At 32.3% G+C, this 12,587-nt stretch overlaps 3 protein-coding genes across 3 annotated transcripts in view; all 3 read left to right on the plus strand.

Moving 5' to 3' along the window:
- The first annotated feature begins 25 nt into the window (after positions 1-25).
- LOC126775772 (carboxypeptidase B-like) lies at positions 26-2,709 on the plus strand. The gene is made up of 6 exons (XM_050497860.1): positions 26-279; positions 417-626; positions 703-799; positions 907-1,215; positions 1,794-2,064; positions 2,351-2,709. Exons 1-6 carry the CDS (start codon positions 209-211, stop codon positions 2,656-2,658), a joined length of 1,266 nt encoding a protein of 421 aa, XP_050353817.1. The 5' UTR covers positions 26-208; the 3' UTR covers positions 2,659-2,709.
- Positions 2,710-5,004: 2,295 nt separating this feature from the next.
- Positions 5,005-9,304, plus strand: LOC126776161 (uncharacterized). Its single transcript, XM_050498461.1, has 4 exons — positions 5,005-5,017; positions 5,153-5,260; positions 8,707-8,781; positions 9,045-9,304. The coding sequence occupies exons 1-4, from the start codon at positions 5,005-5,007 to the stop codon at positions 9,302-9,304; spliced, it is 456 nt and encodes a 151-aa protein (XP_050354418.1).
- Positions 9,305-9,752: 448 nt separating this feature from the next.
- The window catches only part of LOC126775757 (autophagy-related protein 2 homolog A), a 28,292-nt gene continuing 25,457 nt past the window's right edge, over positions 9,753-12,587 (plus strand). Inside the window, exons 1-5 of the mRNA XM_050497839.1 lie at positions 9,753-10,018; positions 10,570-10,738; positions 11,000-11,140; positions 11,563-11,665; positions 11,742-12,326. Coding sequence (XP_050353796.1) covers positions 9,851-10,018; positions 10,570-10,738; positions 11,000-11,140; positions 11,563-11,665; positions 11,742-12,326 — 1,166 coding nt within the window. The 5' untranslated portion in view covers positions 9,753-9,850. The remainder of the gene's footprint in view (positions 10,019-10,569; positions 10,739-10,999; positions 11,141-11,562; positions 11,666-11,741; positions 12,327-12,587) is intronic.

A 12,587-nucleotide genomic window follows, 5' to 3' on the forward strand; every position in this document is an offset into this window, starting at 1 on the left:
ATATAACAAATCAATTAAGTAATAAATTACCAATAAGTCAAGTAATTGATAGATAATATTTTGTTGATAATATGGAATATATTCGAGCTGGAATCTATTGGGTATCTATGCACAATTAAGATTAAGATAAATTTGATAACATCGGAAATGGATTATCATTAACGGTGGCTAAAAGCGAATCGCATGAAATAATAGCTTAGTTTGGAAAATGGCGCCTTTGATCGCTTATCTGTTCCTGCTAGCAGGCGTAGTTCACGCCCGCCATGAAAAATATGAAGGGTGAGAATAACATTATTAAATAGTTTTATTGCCAATTTTATTTATAGACATTGTAAAATACTTTTAAATTAAGGCTTAAAAATTATCAATAATATTCGATATGAAATTTTTAACCATATACTAAATTACTCTCGAAGCCACCTCCTGTACCGCATATGGGGACCATCACAGCAAATTGGCCTTTTGGAAGCTAGTTTAGACATTTTATCTGCAAAACCTGCTGCCATATCATCATCTGGAAAATTAGAAGCCTTGATCAGACTTTCTCCAGAAGAAAAAGAACAATGGCTGCCTTACTTCGAGAAGAACGCTATGGGCTACAAATTGGTTTCTAATAACTTAGCAAAGTAAGTAATAGACTTATGAATCTACATATTTATATAATTTTTCCAACATTTTTCTCATTTAATATTATTTTTTTAGTATTCTCCGTGCTGAAGAATCACAAATCAACAGAGCCAAAGAAGCTGCTGATACTAACAGTACTATTACTTGGGATGCATATTATAACTCCGAACAGGTAGGATTTTTTAATATTTTTGTTGGTAAGAATTACACAATTCGACTCGTGCGTTAATCACACTACGTGTTAAATCGTTTTAAACACAACTTGAATTGAAATTTCAGATATTTAAATTCATTGACGAAATCGGTGAAAAATACCCTAATCTTGTAACAGTCATTAATGCAGGCCTCAGTTATGAAGGTCGTCAAATTAAATACGTAAGGATTTCCACGACCCACTTTGAAGACACCCGCAAACCAGTAATAGTAATCGACGCAGCGGTTCATGCCAGAGAATGGGTTACCTCACCAGTGGCCCTGTACCTAATTGAACAACTTGTTACTGGCGCAGATAAGGAACTCTTAGAGAAAATTGACTGGATTATTATTCCCATGGCCAACCCTGACGGTTACGAATACTCCATTGAAAAGGTAATTTGGATAGATGATAGCCTTCATAGATTATCAGAATAACTCATTAAATACGTGACTTACTGCTTGCTTCTTAGCAGATAGTCATCTATGTAATAATATTAAAACAAACAGAATTATGACCGATAAATTTTATTACTATTATTTCATTATAACTACTATGTAGTTACATGCATTTTTTTCTTCGTCTATTTTTAAACCCGTAATAATTAGTTAATATTATGCCATTCCTATTCAAGCCCAGTTACTATGTTCAATAAATTATTAGTTTTACTCACGAATTACAAATTGTCTAATTAATGGTTAATTTTTTTTATTAAAACAAGAGTTGTCTTCATACATTTTACCTATCTATTAGTAGTAGCCCTCTGATCAGCAAGTAACAAGTAAATTATAGCTTCTGAATTACACCTCGTAGACGATTTTACTTACCGAGCATTAAATAGGTTGGAGAACTAAAGGAATTATAAACCTGCTTATTTTACATATATAGGTATACCATAGAACTATTGAGTTTATTAAGTTAAAAGAAAGAAATAAACATAAAGAAATGTAACAATGCTTTGTTTTCCTTATAGGACCGTCTCTGGCGCAAAACGCGATCCAAATCTCATGAGGGTGCCGATGAATGCCCTGGTGTTGACGGCAACCGTAACTTCGACTTCGCCTGGGGCTCCAGACCTGCTTCTGCTGATCCTTGCTCTATTATCTATGAAGGACCATCGGCTTTTTCTGAGCCTGAAATCCGTGTGATTAGAGATGCTGTGTTGTCAAATTTACCTCGTACTGCGCTTTACATCTCTCTTCACAGTTACGGAAATATGTTCCTATATGCGTGGGGACACAATGGTTTGTAATACATAGACGTATAATTTGTAGACAATAATATTCAAAATAGCTACTTAAAATATTTATTCAATTATTTTTACACAAATTTCTTGAAAACGATAAAATTAGGTCTAATTATTATTGTAAAACACTTTTATCCGTTTTTGAATGTTTATTATCATATTATTTTGTGATATTAAACTGTTAATTTATTACCAACTTAAACTATATTTAATTAATCACGTTATATATATATATATATAACGTGATTAATTTATTTTATTATTATTATATATTCGATTCACAGGAACCCTCCCATCTAATGGACTGGCCCTTCACCTCGCTGGTATCAGAATGGCGACAGCTATTGACAAACTCAAATTAGACAAAGCAAAGCCTTACATAGTAGGTAACGCCGCACACGTACTATATTTCACTAGTGGCACCTCACGAGACTGGACCCGCAGCGTTGGTATTCCTCTCACCTACACCATGGAATTGCCTGGATACGAATATGATTTCATTGTACCACCTACCTATATTAAACAAATTATCACCGAATCTTGGGCGGGTATCGCAGAAGGTGCACACTACGTCCTTTATATGTATAATTAAATAAATATGTATAACATATATTGTTACAATAAAAAAATATTTGTTGTCTTATTTTATTTTTATTTAGTCATTCTAATCTCCACAAATGTGGTGTGCCTTTGGTGTAATTAATGGTGTAATAAATAGGGCTTTGTGCAAGCTCTTCTGGGTAGGTACCACCCACTCATCAGATATTCAACTGCAAAACAGCAGTACTTGGTATTGTTGTGTTCCAGTTTGAAGGGTGAGTGAGCGAGTGTAATTACAGGCACAAGGGACATAACATCTTAGTTCCCAAGGTTGGTGGCGCATTGGTGATGTAAGCGATGGTTAACCTTTCTTACAATGCCAATGTCTACGGGCGTTGACCACTTACCATCAGGTGGCCCATATGCTCATCCGCTTACCTATTCTATAAAAAAAAATCCTTGTCTCCGAGTCGGAGTGTAAAAAGCTTATGTATTTTTAAACGAATTTAAAATAGAATAAACCTTTATTTTTAACCCGGGTATTATCAATTTACGTTATGCGTGTAGAAAAACGTTACGAAATGATTGAAAAACTGAAAATATATTTATATTTATTATTGTGAGAATATTTTACAAATTTAATTAATCAAAATATATATATAAAAGAAATATAACTATGTCAATTTTTTTTTATATTAATTTAGTCATATTTAAAATAGTTCCTCCCGATTCCCACCCAACGCAAAGCTGATCATAATGCAGGCCGCATTTCCGCGCTGTACGGCAATGGACACCCTCTGTGCCAAGTAGGACCCGGAGCGAATATGTACATATATATTATTACATTTAGTTTAGTAGTTTTATTTACTTGCATGTTTTTGTTTTCAGCCATTATCACAATCAACATTTCCGAATTACAATATTCGTTGTTTTTCTTTGTTGTTATATATCACTTGTCTGTCTTCCTTGTGTAATTGATCTCAGTGGGATTTTGTAATCCTAGGCTAGTCTGGGTGGTATTTGACTAGCTTGGCCACGATATACCATCTCTATTATGGATCGCCATTATAAGATAGTAGACCGGAATAACATTGGTAATCAACGTCGTGAGTATTGTTATGAGTATATTAATAAAATACAAGATCCTTAGTGTCATTAATTTAAGTGAATTAATTTATACGTATTCTTTAAAAAACGCGAAATTGCGGAGAACAAAAAATGTGCAATATTTTATAAGCATGCGAAGAATCACCAAGACTCACCTTTAACACCAAGTTTTCAACATCGCAATACAGTTAATTTTCATATACGAATGATTTATATTAATTATTCAATTGTAAATATATAAAATTTTAATTGAAAATTAATCAATCAATTAATCCTACGTACAAAAATTGTAGGCAATTGTCGAGATATCGTTAACATATTCCGATTTTCGAACTCATAGTAGTTTTCCGTTTATCAAACACATAAGGAAAATGATGTAAGTACTGTTACGTGCTTGGGTGAAAAAATACCGTTGGTGAATATAATAAGAATTTAAAAGATACCGCGGTCCTAACAGCACATAATACCAAAGAAAGTTGTACGGTGGTAGTACATATTTATTGTAATTACTTCAGACATATGACAACAGGTGGTAGGGCTTTGTGCAAGCTCGTCTGGGTAGGTACCACCCACTCATCAGATATTCTACCGCAAAACAGCAATACTTGATATTGTTGTGTTCCGGTTTGAAGGGTGAGTGAGCCAGTGTAATTACAGGCACAAGGGACATAAAATCTTAGTTCCCAAGGTTGGTGGCGCATTGGATATGTAAGCGATGGTTGACATTTCTTACAATGCCAATGTCTAAGAGCGTTGGTGACCACTTACCATCAGGTGGCCCATATGCTCGTCCGCCTTCCTTTTCTATAAAAAAAAAACAAAAAATATTGCTATACTGAGCGTTATTGATATATATGAGCCGAGATGGCCCAGTGGTAAGAACGCGTGAATCTTAACCGATGATCGTGGGTTCAAGCCCGGGCAAGCACCACTGAATTTCCATGTGCTTAATTTGTGATTATAATTCATCTCGTGCTTTACGGTGAACGAAAACATCGTGAGGAAACCTGCATGTGTGTAATTTCACTGAAATTCTGCCACATGTGTATTCCACCAACCCGCATTGGAGCAGCGTGGTGGAATAAGCTCCAAAACTTCTCCTCAAAAAGAGGAGAGGAGGCCTTTAGCCCAGCAGTGGGATATTCACAGGCTGTTACGGAGCGTTATTACCGTATCTCGATGAAGTTCACATTTATGTAACAATTAGCTATGTAGTTGTAATTGTACTTAAATATTCAAATACAAGAGAACTTTATTACATAAACTCAGACAATAGGTGATTGTTACTACAATGAAGTTCCTGTGTTGTTCAACGAAAACTAATTCAGTTAATTGCCATAGCTCTACCCATTCCATACCTCTGCTTAGTCTTTAAAATAGCTTTATTAATTATTTTTAAATAATGGAAACTTATTCACTAATAATTAAGTGTTTCATAGTATGCACAATACTATTGCAATATACAAAAGAAGTCAAATTTGTTCGAACGATAGAAGCTATAGGACTACCCTATTATAAGATTTCTTTAAAACTAGGAACTTGCCAAGGTAGGTAAATTTAATAATTAATTATTATAATTATTTATTGTTTAAGAAAAAAGTAAGTCTGTTATCTGTTAATGTACCAACGTTGATATAAGCCTCCTCTCCTTTTGACGAAGTTTTGAGTTTTTTCCATCACGCTGCTCCTATGCAGGCTGGTGAATAAATATGTGGTACATTTTTAGCCAATCCGAGGATTTAGGTCTGATGAATAATAAACCTAAATTAAACACATGAAAGTTCTTTGCTGCCTGGTTCTGAAATAATAATCGTCGGTTAAGATTCACGTGGTCTGACCATCGGGCCATCTCGATTTGTTATTTATTGTTCCATAAATCGATTGTTTATATCCTTATGTACACAAAGATAAACACATTTGTTAAATGATTGCTTATCATGAATTACAATATAACTACTCAATAATATATATTAGGTTAATATTTTATCTTTTACTAATGTTAGAAATACTTATTTATGTACTCCATTCTATATATTTCGTCATTGTTATTGTTTGGTAAAAAAGTTTAAAAAATAGTTTTCCCGTGCTTATATAAAAAAAGAACTGAATGACTGTCATCGAATTAACAATATATGATATTTTGTTTAAATTAAATTTAAAATATCTCATAAGTTATTATATTAAAGATATTAAAATTAACAAATAATAAAATTTATTACTTCTTTACTTGTATTTGTTACTAATAATTATTTATGAACAACGAATTGATTGATTGTCAAAACTAGTACCGAAACGTGTTAATTCTTGCAAGTAAATTGTGAAAACATTTTAATGATATTTTTTCAATATATTTTATTTATAGATTGGATGTTATGCTATCCTATTGTCCCGCGAAGCAGCGGAAACTAGTACCGCATAAATAAAATAACAGGGGTTTTGACATTTTGTCATTTGTTAGTTGTCACTCAACTATCTTACAACAACACACAACATATAATACTCAATCTACAAAATAATTTAAATGAATAAATCGTACTTTAGTATCGTCGTGTAAATAAAATTAAATAATAATCCATCACTATGAGTGGAAAACTATGTTACCTATGTAAGTTATTTGGTGGAAAAGAGTAACCGAGTGTATTGCTGGATCGTCTCGGTAGAATCTATACTCCGCACCATTAGTATAGTAGATTTACATTTAATTTTATCCTGTAACAACGATTTAAAAGTGTAATACTTAAATTATATTAACTTATTATTAAGCGTCCTTGAACTAAGAATATTTTAAGGTGTTGATTTGATTGATTGTTAAAAAATACTAAAAGGCTTTCTAAATTCTACTGCACAAAACGCCTTATTTAATGATTGTAATGGCTTGAGCAACGTGTACGATCTGTGGCGTTGTAAAAAAATGCTATGGTCTGGCAGCGATATATACGTGTTCAGTGGCATAACTATAGGGAAGCAGGGCTAGTAAAATGCCACGGGTCTCCGACACGACGTGGGCTTCCAGTCCAAGAGGCCGCGAGCTCAGAAGTAATATTAGGTTTTTAACAAAATTATTAAAAATTGATTTGATTATTGAAGTTGGTCTAAGGGGGAATATTCTGTAGGAGTTGGCATCACTGGTTGGGCGTTCGAATTCAGTATTGCGCGAGCGCTTCTGGAGTTAGGTTTTATGCCGAATTTTTGAGCACCAAACCGCGCCAAACGATAGAGCGTGAACTGTATAGTTCGCCTACCTATTGTAGATAATGTATAATATTTTTTTTTAATTAAGTTAAATAATTAAACATTAGCAAGCTCAATGAAAAAAATTAATTTCATTTTAAATACCTACGTAACATTTAAATAAATACAAAAACAAAAATATAAAGGTAATACAAAATCATATAAGGATTAATAGCGGTACGGCTTACGAACCGCACACAAGTCAAGGAAACTTTGGGCTATTGTCACAATTCCCGGCATCAGCTTTAGGTTTAATTGGAGGTGTAAATTACTGAAATTCCTAATATTATTTATTAATTATTAGTAAATTCCTTAAAATAGGGATTTTAATTATTCTAAAAAAATACTATAATAATGTACACGAGGAAAGCCGCGGGTGGATAGCTAGTGGCAGCAACTCGAATGCACACACTCAAATCACACATCACAGTGAAAAACACTAAAGCTTCACAAAAATAAAAATAAATAGTTTTATTGGCTTTTGATATATCTGACGGCCTTCTTTTTGAAATATTAGGATCTTACATATGAAATTATCGTTTTGTCGTACTGACCACTTTGATCTGAAATATCTCCTCTTTGATTAAGAATTCCAAATTCAAATTTATAAATTCATTTAGCTTTTACATTTGAGTTTTGAAAACAGTCATTCGTTTGTTTTTTCCTCATAATTGTTTTCTTTGGCGTCGCTTATTACTGCACAATGGAAAACATGAAATATCGGTATATTTACGAGTACGAGTTCTACCGTGGCACCAGTGCTGCAGAAACAGCTCGAAGGATTAGTGATGTGTACGGCGCTGGTGTCTTAAAAGAAAGCACGGTCCGTTTTTAGTTTCAAAGTTTCCGTTCTGAAAATTTCGACCTTCAGAACCAACCCCGTGGACGGCCGGAGACCAAAGTGAAAAATGAAGAATTAAAGGCTATTGTTGAAGCGATCCATGAAGCAAAGCAAACCATGAAGGAAGAACTAGCTGCTAAACAACCGAGATTGGTCAATTGCTCTAGACCACTGCTGCTTCACGACAACGCAAGACCACAAACTGCACAACAAACAACCACTAAGTCAGATGAGCTACAATTGGAATGTCTGTGCCATCCACCGTACTCCCCGGACCTTGCTCAAAGAGATTACCATTTTTTTCTGGAATTTGGACAACTTCTTACAAGGAAAAAAATTCAACTCCGATGCGGCAGACCAAACCGCCTTCAAAGAGTTTATTGATTCTCGCCCCCATGGTTTTTTTCGTAAAGGGATAAATGAACTACCTATGAGATGGAAAAGTGCATAGATAACAACGGTGCAATCTTTGGTTAATTAAATATATTTTACAAAAAAAAAAATGACTTTATATTCCTCCCGTACAAAACGCCAATTCCATATGTAAGGACCTAATATCATGTACTCAGATTATTCTAAGGCCGGTAACGCATTAATAACACCATATGCTGCAGGTGTCCGTGGGCGACGATAACCACTTTGCTCCAAAATCATATTTAAAAATAAATTCGCTGTTGCTTTGATATTAATAACGATATGTCAGGCTATAAAATAAATCTAGATCCATTAATGAAATCTTCGAACAGGCCTCACAGTTTCAGGAGATAAGCAAGAAATAAATTCAAATTGAGAAAAAGGAACACGGAAAAAAATTAAAAAACTTTTAAAACGAATCTAATCGTTTGTTAGTTCATTAGAGTTATCTTATAGTGTAACTTTGTAATTACCATTGCTAACATTTAAGAGTACTTATTGTTCTAGAACGTATTCTCTTCTCCGAACATAAAGCTTGGCCAATCGCTCGTATGAATAGAATCATGGATATATATTACAAAAGCGAAATAAGTAAGTTAATAATATAATTAATTTATAATACCTTAAGTTGGTTATTATTTTTTATCGTTGATATGTCTTAGGGAAATGAAGAATAAAGAATAAATTACTTAACCTTTACTCATGATTTGTAATCGTTTTTATTAATAGATCATTGGCTTAAAACATTGACCTTATTGTGTAAAGTGAATTTTATAAGCATAAGCATGTTTTAGCAAAATTTGCATTTTATAACTGTTGTAAAAAGTCATTATTTTACTTTTCAGGTGAATTCACAGTATCCAGCGTGGAAATAAAGTTAGTAATCAATGACACGGACTGTTTAGGGTCGTCTAAATCCGGTGTGGGTTCTCCAGAATTCACAGCAACAATATTTTTAGCGACTAATATGGCTGTTTTATTTTATAGTTTAACGATATACACATGTAATCATAATTACAATATGGTTTCTAATGAGGAAGGCTTCGTATCTAATTTACTTTTTTATACTAAACTGAGACCGTCAGAAAAACCAAATATTTTATAATCAACATTAAGTAACAAATATCTTTATACCTAATGAAATAAAAACAAACATCTAAGATTTTCGTATATAGGAATTTAAACAAAATACCCAAAGTGTGTATAACCGCTACAAAATACATTTTAATAAATTATGTAAGAAGCATTTTATGAAACAATAAATATTCTACTACTAGAAAAAATATATACCTATACGTACACACTATTTCTTTAATAACTTTATATCTTAAAATTAAGTTTCTTTCACAAATATTGCCTGGAGAAAATCGCTAGATTTATAAGGCCGCCTATGCACGCTTTTAAGCTACTGAATGTCTTTACATTATAATATTATTATACATTTTTATTTAAAAAATACAGATAAAATAAATTTTACATAAACGTTAAGTGACATTTCTTGCAACATCTGTTAATCAATTTTGATAGGAGGAAAAAGTAAAACGAAACGTTGTGTTTATTTACGTGCTCAAGTCAATCACACGCAAATCACAATAGTCATTACGCACAAAGGCTAAAAAATTCATAGTGTGATGATAACAAAGTTTTAAAAATGTTGTGGTATCTGCCATGGTCAGAAAGTATTAAAAAAAGAGCCTGCAGATACTTACTTCAACGCTACTTAGGAAATTTTCTTGAAGAAAAGCTAACTTTGGCTCAGCTGAGTGTAGATCTATACAATGGAACTGGTACCGTTTCAGACGTTAGCCTTGACTGCGAGGTAATCATTTTGTTTGTTTAAAAAATTAGGCCTAAACTTATCAACTCCAATATTTTTGTCCATTATTTTAAATACAAGATTTATATTTTTAAAAATATATGTCCTTGCCAGCAAAAAGTGCGTTTAAATTTTATGCAAAACAGCACGTGTTCTTTATAAGTTATAACAAAGAAGAGTAAAAAAAAACGAAGAAGTTAACTTCTGTTGACAGTTTAACTTCTTCGTTTTTTTTTATATACTAATTCATATCATGCCATTCTTAATACATTACAATTTATTTTGAGTTAATTAATGATCCATTAATTAAGTTAGAACAAGTTTATAAATAATTTATTTTTATGTCAGAATACATCCAGTAAGTACTATATACTTTATTTATGAGTAATTAATTTATTCTAATATGTGCAGAAATAAATAAACTATGAGTAATTTTATTTCACTCATCAATTTAGTAACTTCAAATTCTATATGATTGTTGAAAGTTGTATGTGGACCATATATAGTAAATTATGTGATAATTATAAAACTTAAAAAGCTTACAATAATTTCAGGCTCTTAATGAACTTGGTGACTCACAGAATTGGCCTATAGAGATAGTAGATGGACACATGAAAGAGATCACCGTAACTGTTCCCTGGTCAACGATCCTCAAAGATGATTCTATTGTTGAAATCAATGGTCTTTCTCTCACCGTGCAACCAAAAGTACGAGCTGAACCAGGTATACCATTTTTTATTTATGATAAGTAAGGAGGCAGTAAAAATTGTGTATATATTTCTACCTATGTTGTCATATTCTCCTTTAACACTATATACTCTTTATTCCTATATATATATATATATATATATATATATGTTCACATACTGAAATCAATTATGTCAATTAATTTAACATAAAAAAATTTATTATAACATTTTGTTGTCATCAGTAAATTACAAGCATAATATAATCCTTATAAAAATACAAATATTTTAAATTTAGTGTCATCAATGCTGGAGTCTATGTGGTCTTCAATGTCATCGTCAATGCAGCTAGCCGCTGAATGTCTGCAAGAAGATGCTGGCCCTCGAGAGTCTAATCCTGTCGAAGGCATTGAAATGTTCGCCCATGCCATAGATTCCAGTTAGTATTCAAAAGAAATTAAAAAGTCATAATTAAGATCAACTATATATAGTATATTCTAATGACAGAATGAGTAATGATAAACAAACCTTAGATTTACATGTTCCATATCATTAACTGATAACTCTGCTACATTATAAACTACAAATAGTACTAGATAAATATAACTTTTGTAATACAAAATCATTCTTCACTACTTATATCCACTTCAATTTTACTTGTAAACTCTGATAACATTGATTATTTAGATCTCAACCAATGACATGTCAATTCAAGGGAAATTTTTTTTTTATCTCAGCTGCCATTAAAATCGACTTAAGTATAAGTTTCATACTAAAAATTAAAACCTTTTTACCCAAACTCGGTTAATCTACACATAGTTTTACTATTTTAAGCTTTTCTAATTTAAAGTTATTTTTCAGTTTTAAGCAGAGTTAAAGTCAAATTTGTTAATACAAAAATAAGAATAGAACATGTTCCTAAAAATGGTGACAGGGGTATCGCTTTGGAAATTCACATTAAAAAGTAAGTAAAGTATAACTGATAACTAATTTATTTAATTTCTAAACATTAACAACTAAAACCACATTATTATTTACAGCATTGATTACTTCGATGAAGCTGGAGCTGAACCTCTACCAGAAGAAACAGATCCCGATAAAACAAAAACATACATAGTTGCAACATACACAAATAAGAAAATAAAATTTAATGGCGTCACATTTTATATTGATGAATTTCCTTCAAAATTACGTACTATGGCACCTAGCCTAATAATGGAAAAATCAGCTTCTACACAAGCCGATAAGTCAGAAGGTACTTCTGCCGAGTCACCAGATTCAAACTATCAAAGTACAATGTCAGATGTATTCTATGAAACTAGAAGTGTCATATCAACAATAGATTCTGATCCCATCAAAGAAATTATTGAGGAAAGACAAAATGATAACACCCGAGAAACAACTCCGGAGGAAAGAGTATTGCAACCTGATCCAGTATTGTTTGCTAAGTTGACTGGACAGCAAGAGTTAAGCCTGACATTAAAACATTCTGAAGAAGTGGATGGACCGAAAGTAGAAGTTAGAATATTACTGGGTTCATTCCTCGTGTTTATCACTCCAAGACAATTGCATACATTAATAGAACTCGTGGATGCATTAAATCAACCACATCTAGAAGACACTAGGTAAATAAATTGACAGCAGTTCTAGCAAATAGTTGGTTTTCACTCAAGTTTGGTCGACCATGCTGTTCTAATAGATATGCATGTGTCACATCCGCCACATACAGATTTCCTTACAATATTTTCTTTCACCGAAATAACATGAAAACTCAATGTTGCTAGTCTCTTTGGTTAGGATTGATCTTATATCGATATCGAAATAAATAAATACATAAACATTTTATGTCAATTGTATTACATAATAAAGTTTGTGAAATGTCCCTA

The sequence above is a fragment of the Nymphalis io genome, chromosome 19 (genome assembly GCF_905147045.1).
Source record: "Nymphalis io chromosome 19, ilAglIoxx1.1, whole genome shotgun sequence".
Taxonomy (NCBI): Eukaryota; Metazoa; Arthropoda; class Insecta; order Lepidoptera; family Nymphalidae; genus Nymphalis; species Nymphalis io.

Bases quoted from the DNA above. Each gene is read 5' to 3' on its own strand.
- LOC126776161 (XM_050498461.1), top strand. The intron at 5,261-8,706 runs GTAGGTAAATTT...TTATTGTTCTAG, and splicing joins AAAACTAGGAACTTGCCAAG to AACGTATTCTCTTCTCCGAA. The intron at 8,782-9,044 runs GCGAAATAAGTA...TTTACTTTTCAG, and splicing joins CATGGATATATATTACAAAA to GTGAATTCACAGTATCCAGC.
- LOC126775772 (XM_050497860.1), top strand. From the start codon at position 209: ATGGCGCCTTTGATCGCTTATCTGTTCCTGCTAGCAGGCGTAGTTCAC. The intron at 280-416 runs GTGAGAATAACA...TTACTCTCGAAG, and splicing joins CGCCATGAAAAATATGAAGG to CCACCTCCTGTACCGCATAT. The intron at 800-906 runs GTAGGATTTTTT...TTGAAATTTCAG, and splicing joins CATATTATAACTCCGAACAG to ATATTTAAATTCATTGACGA.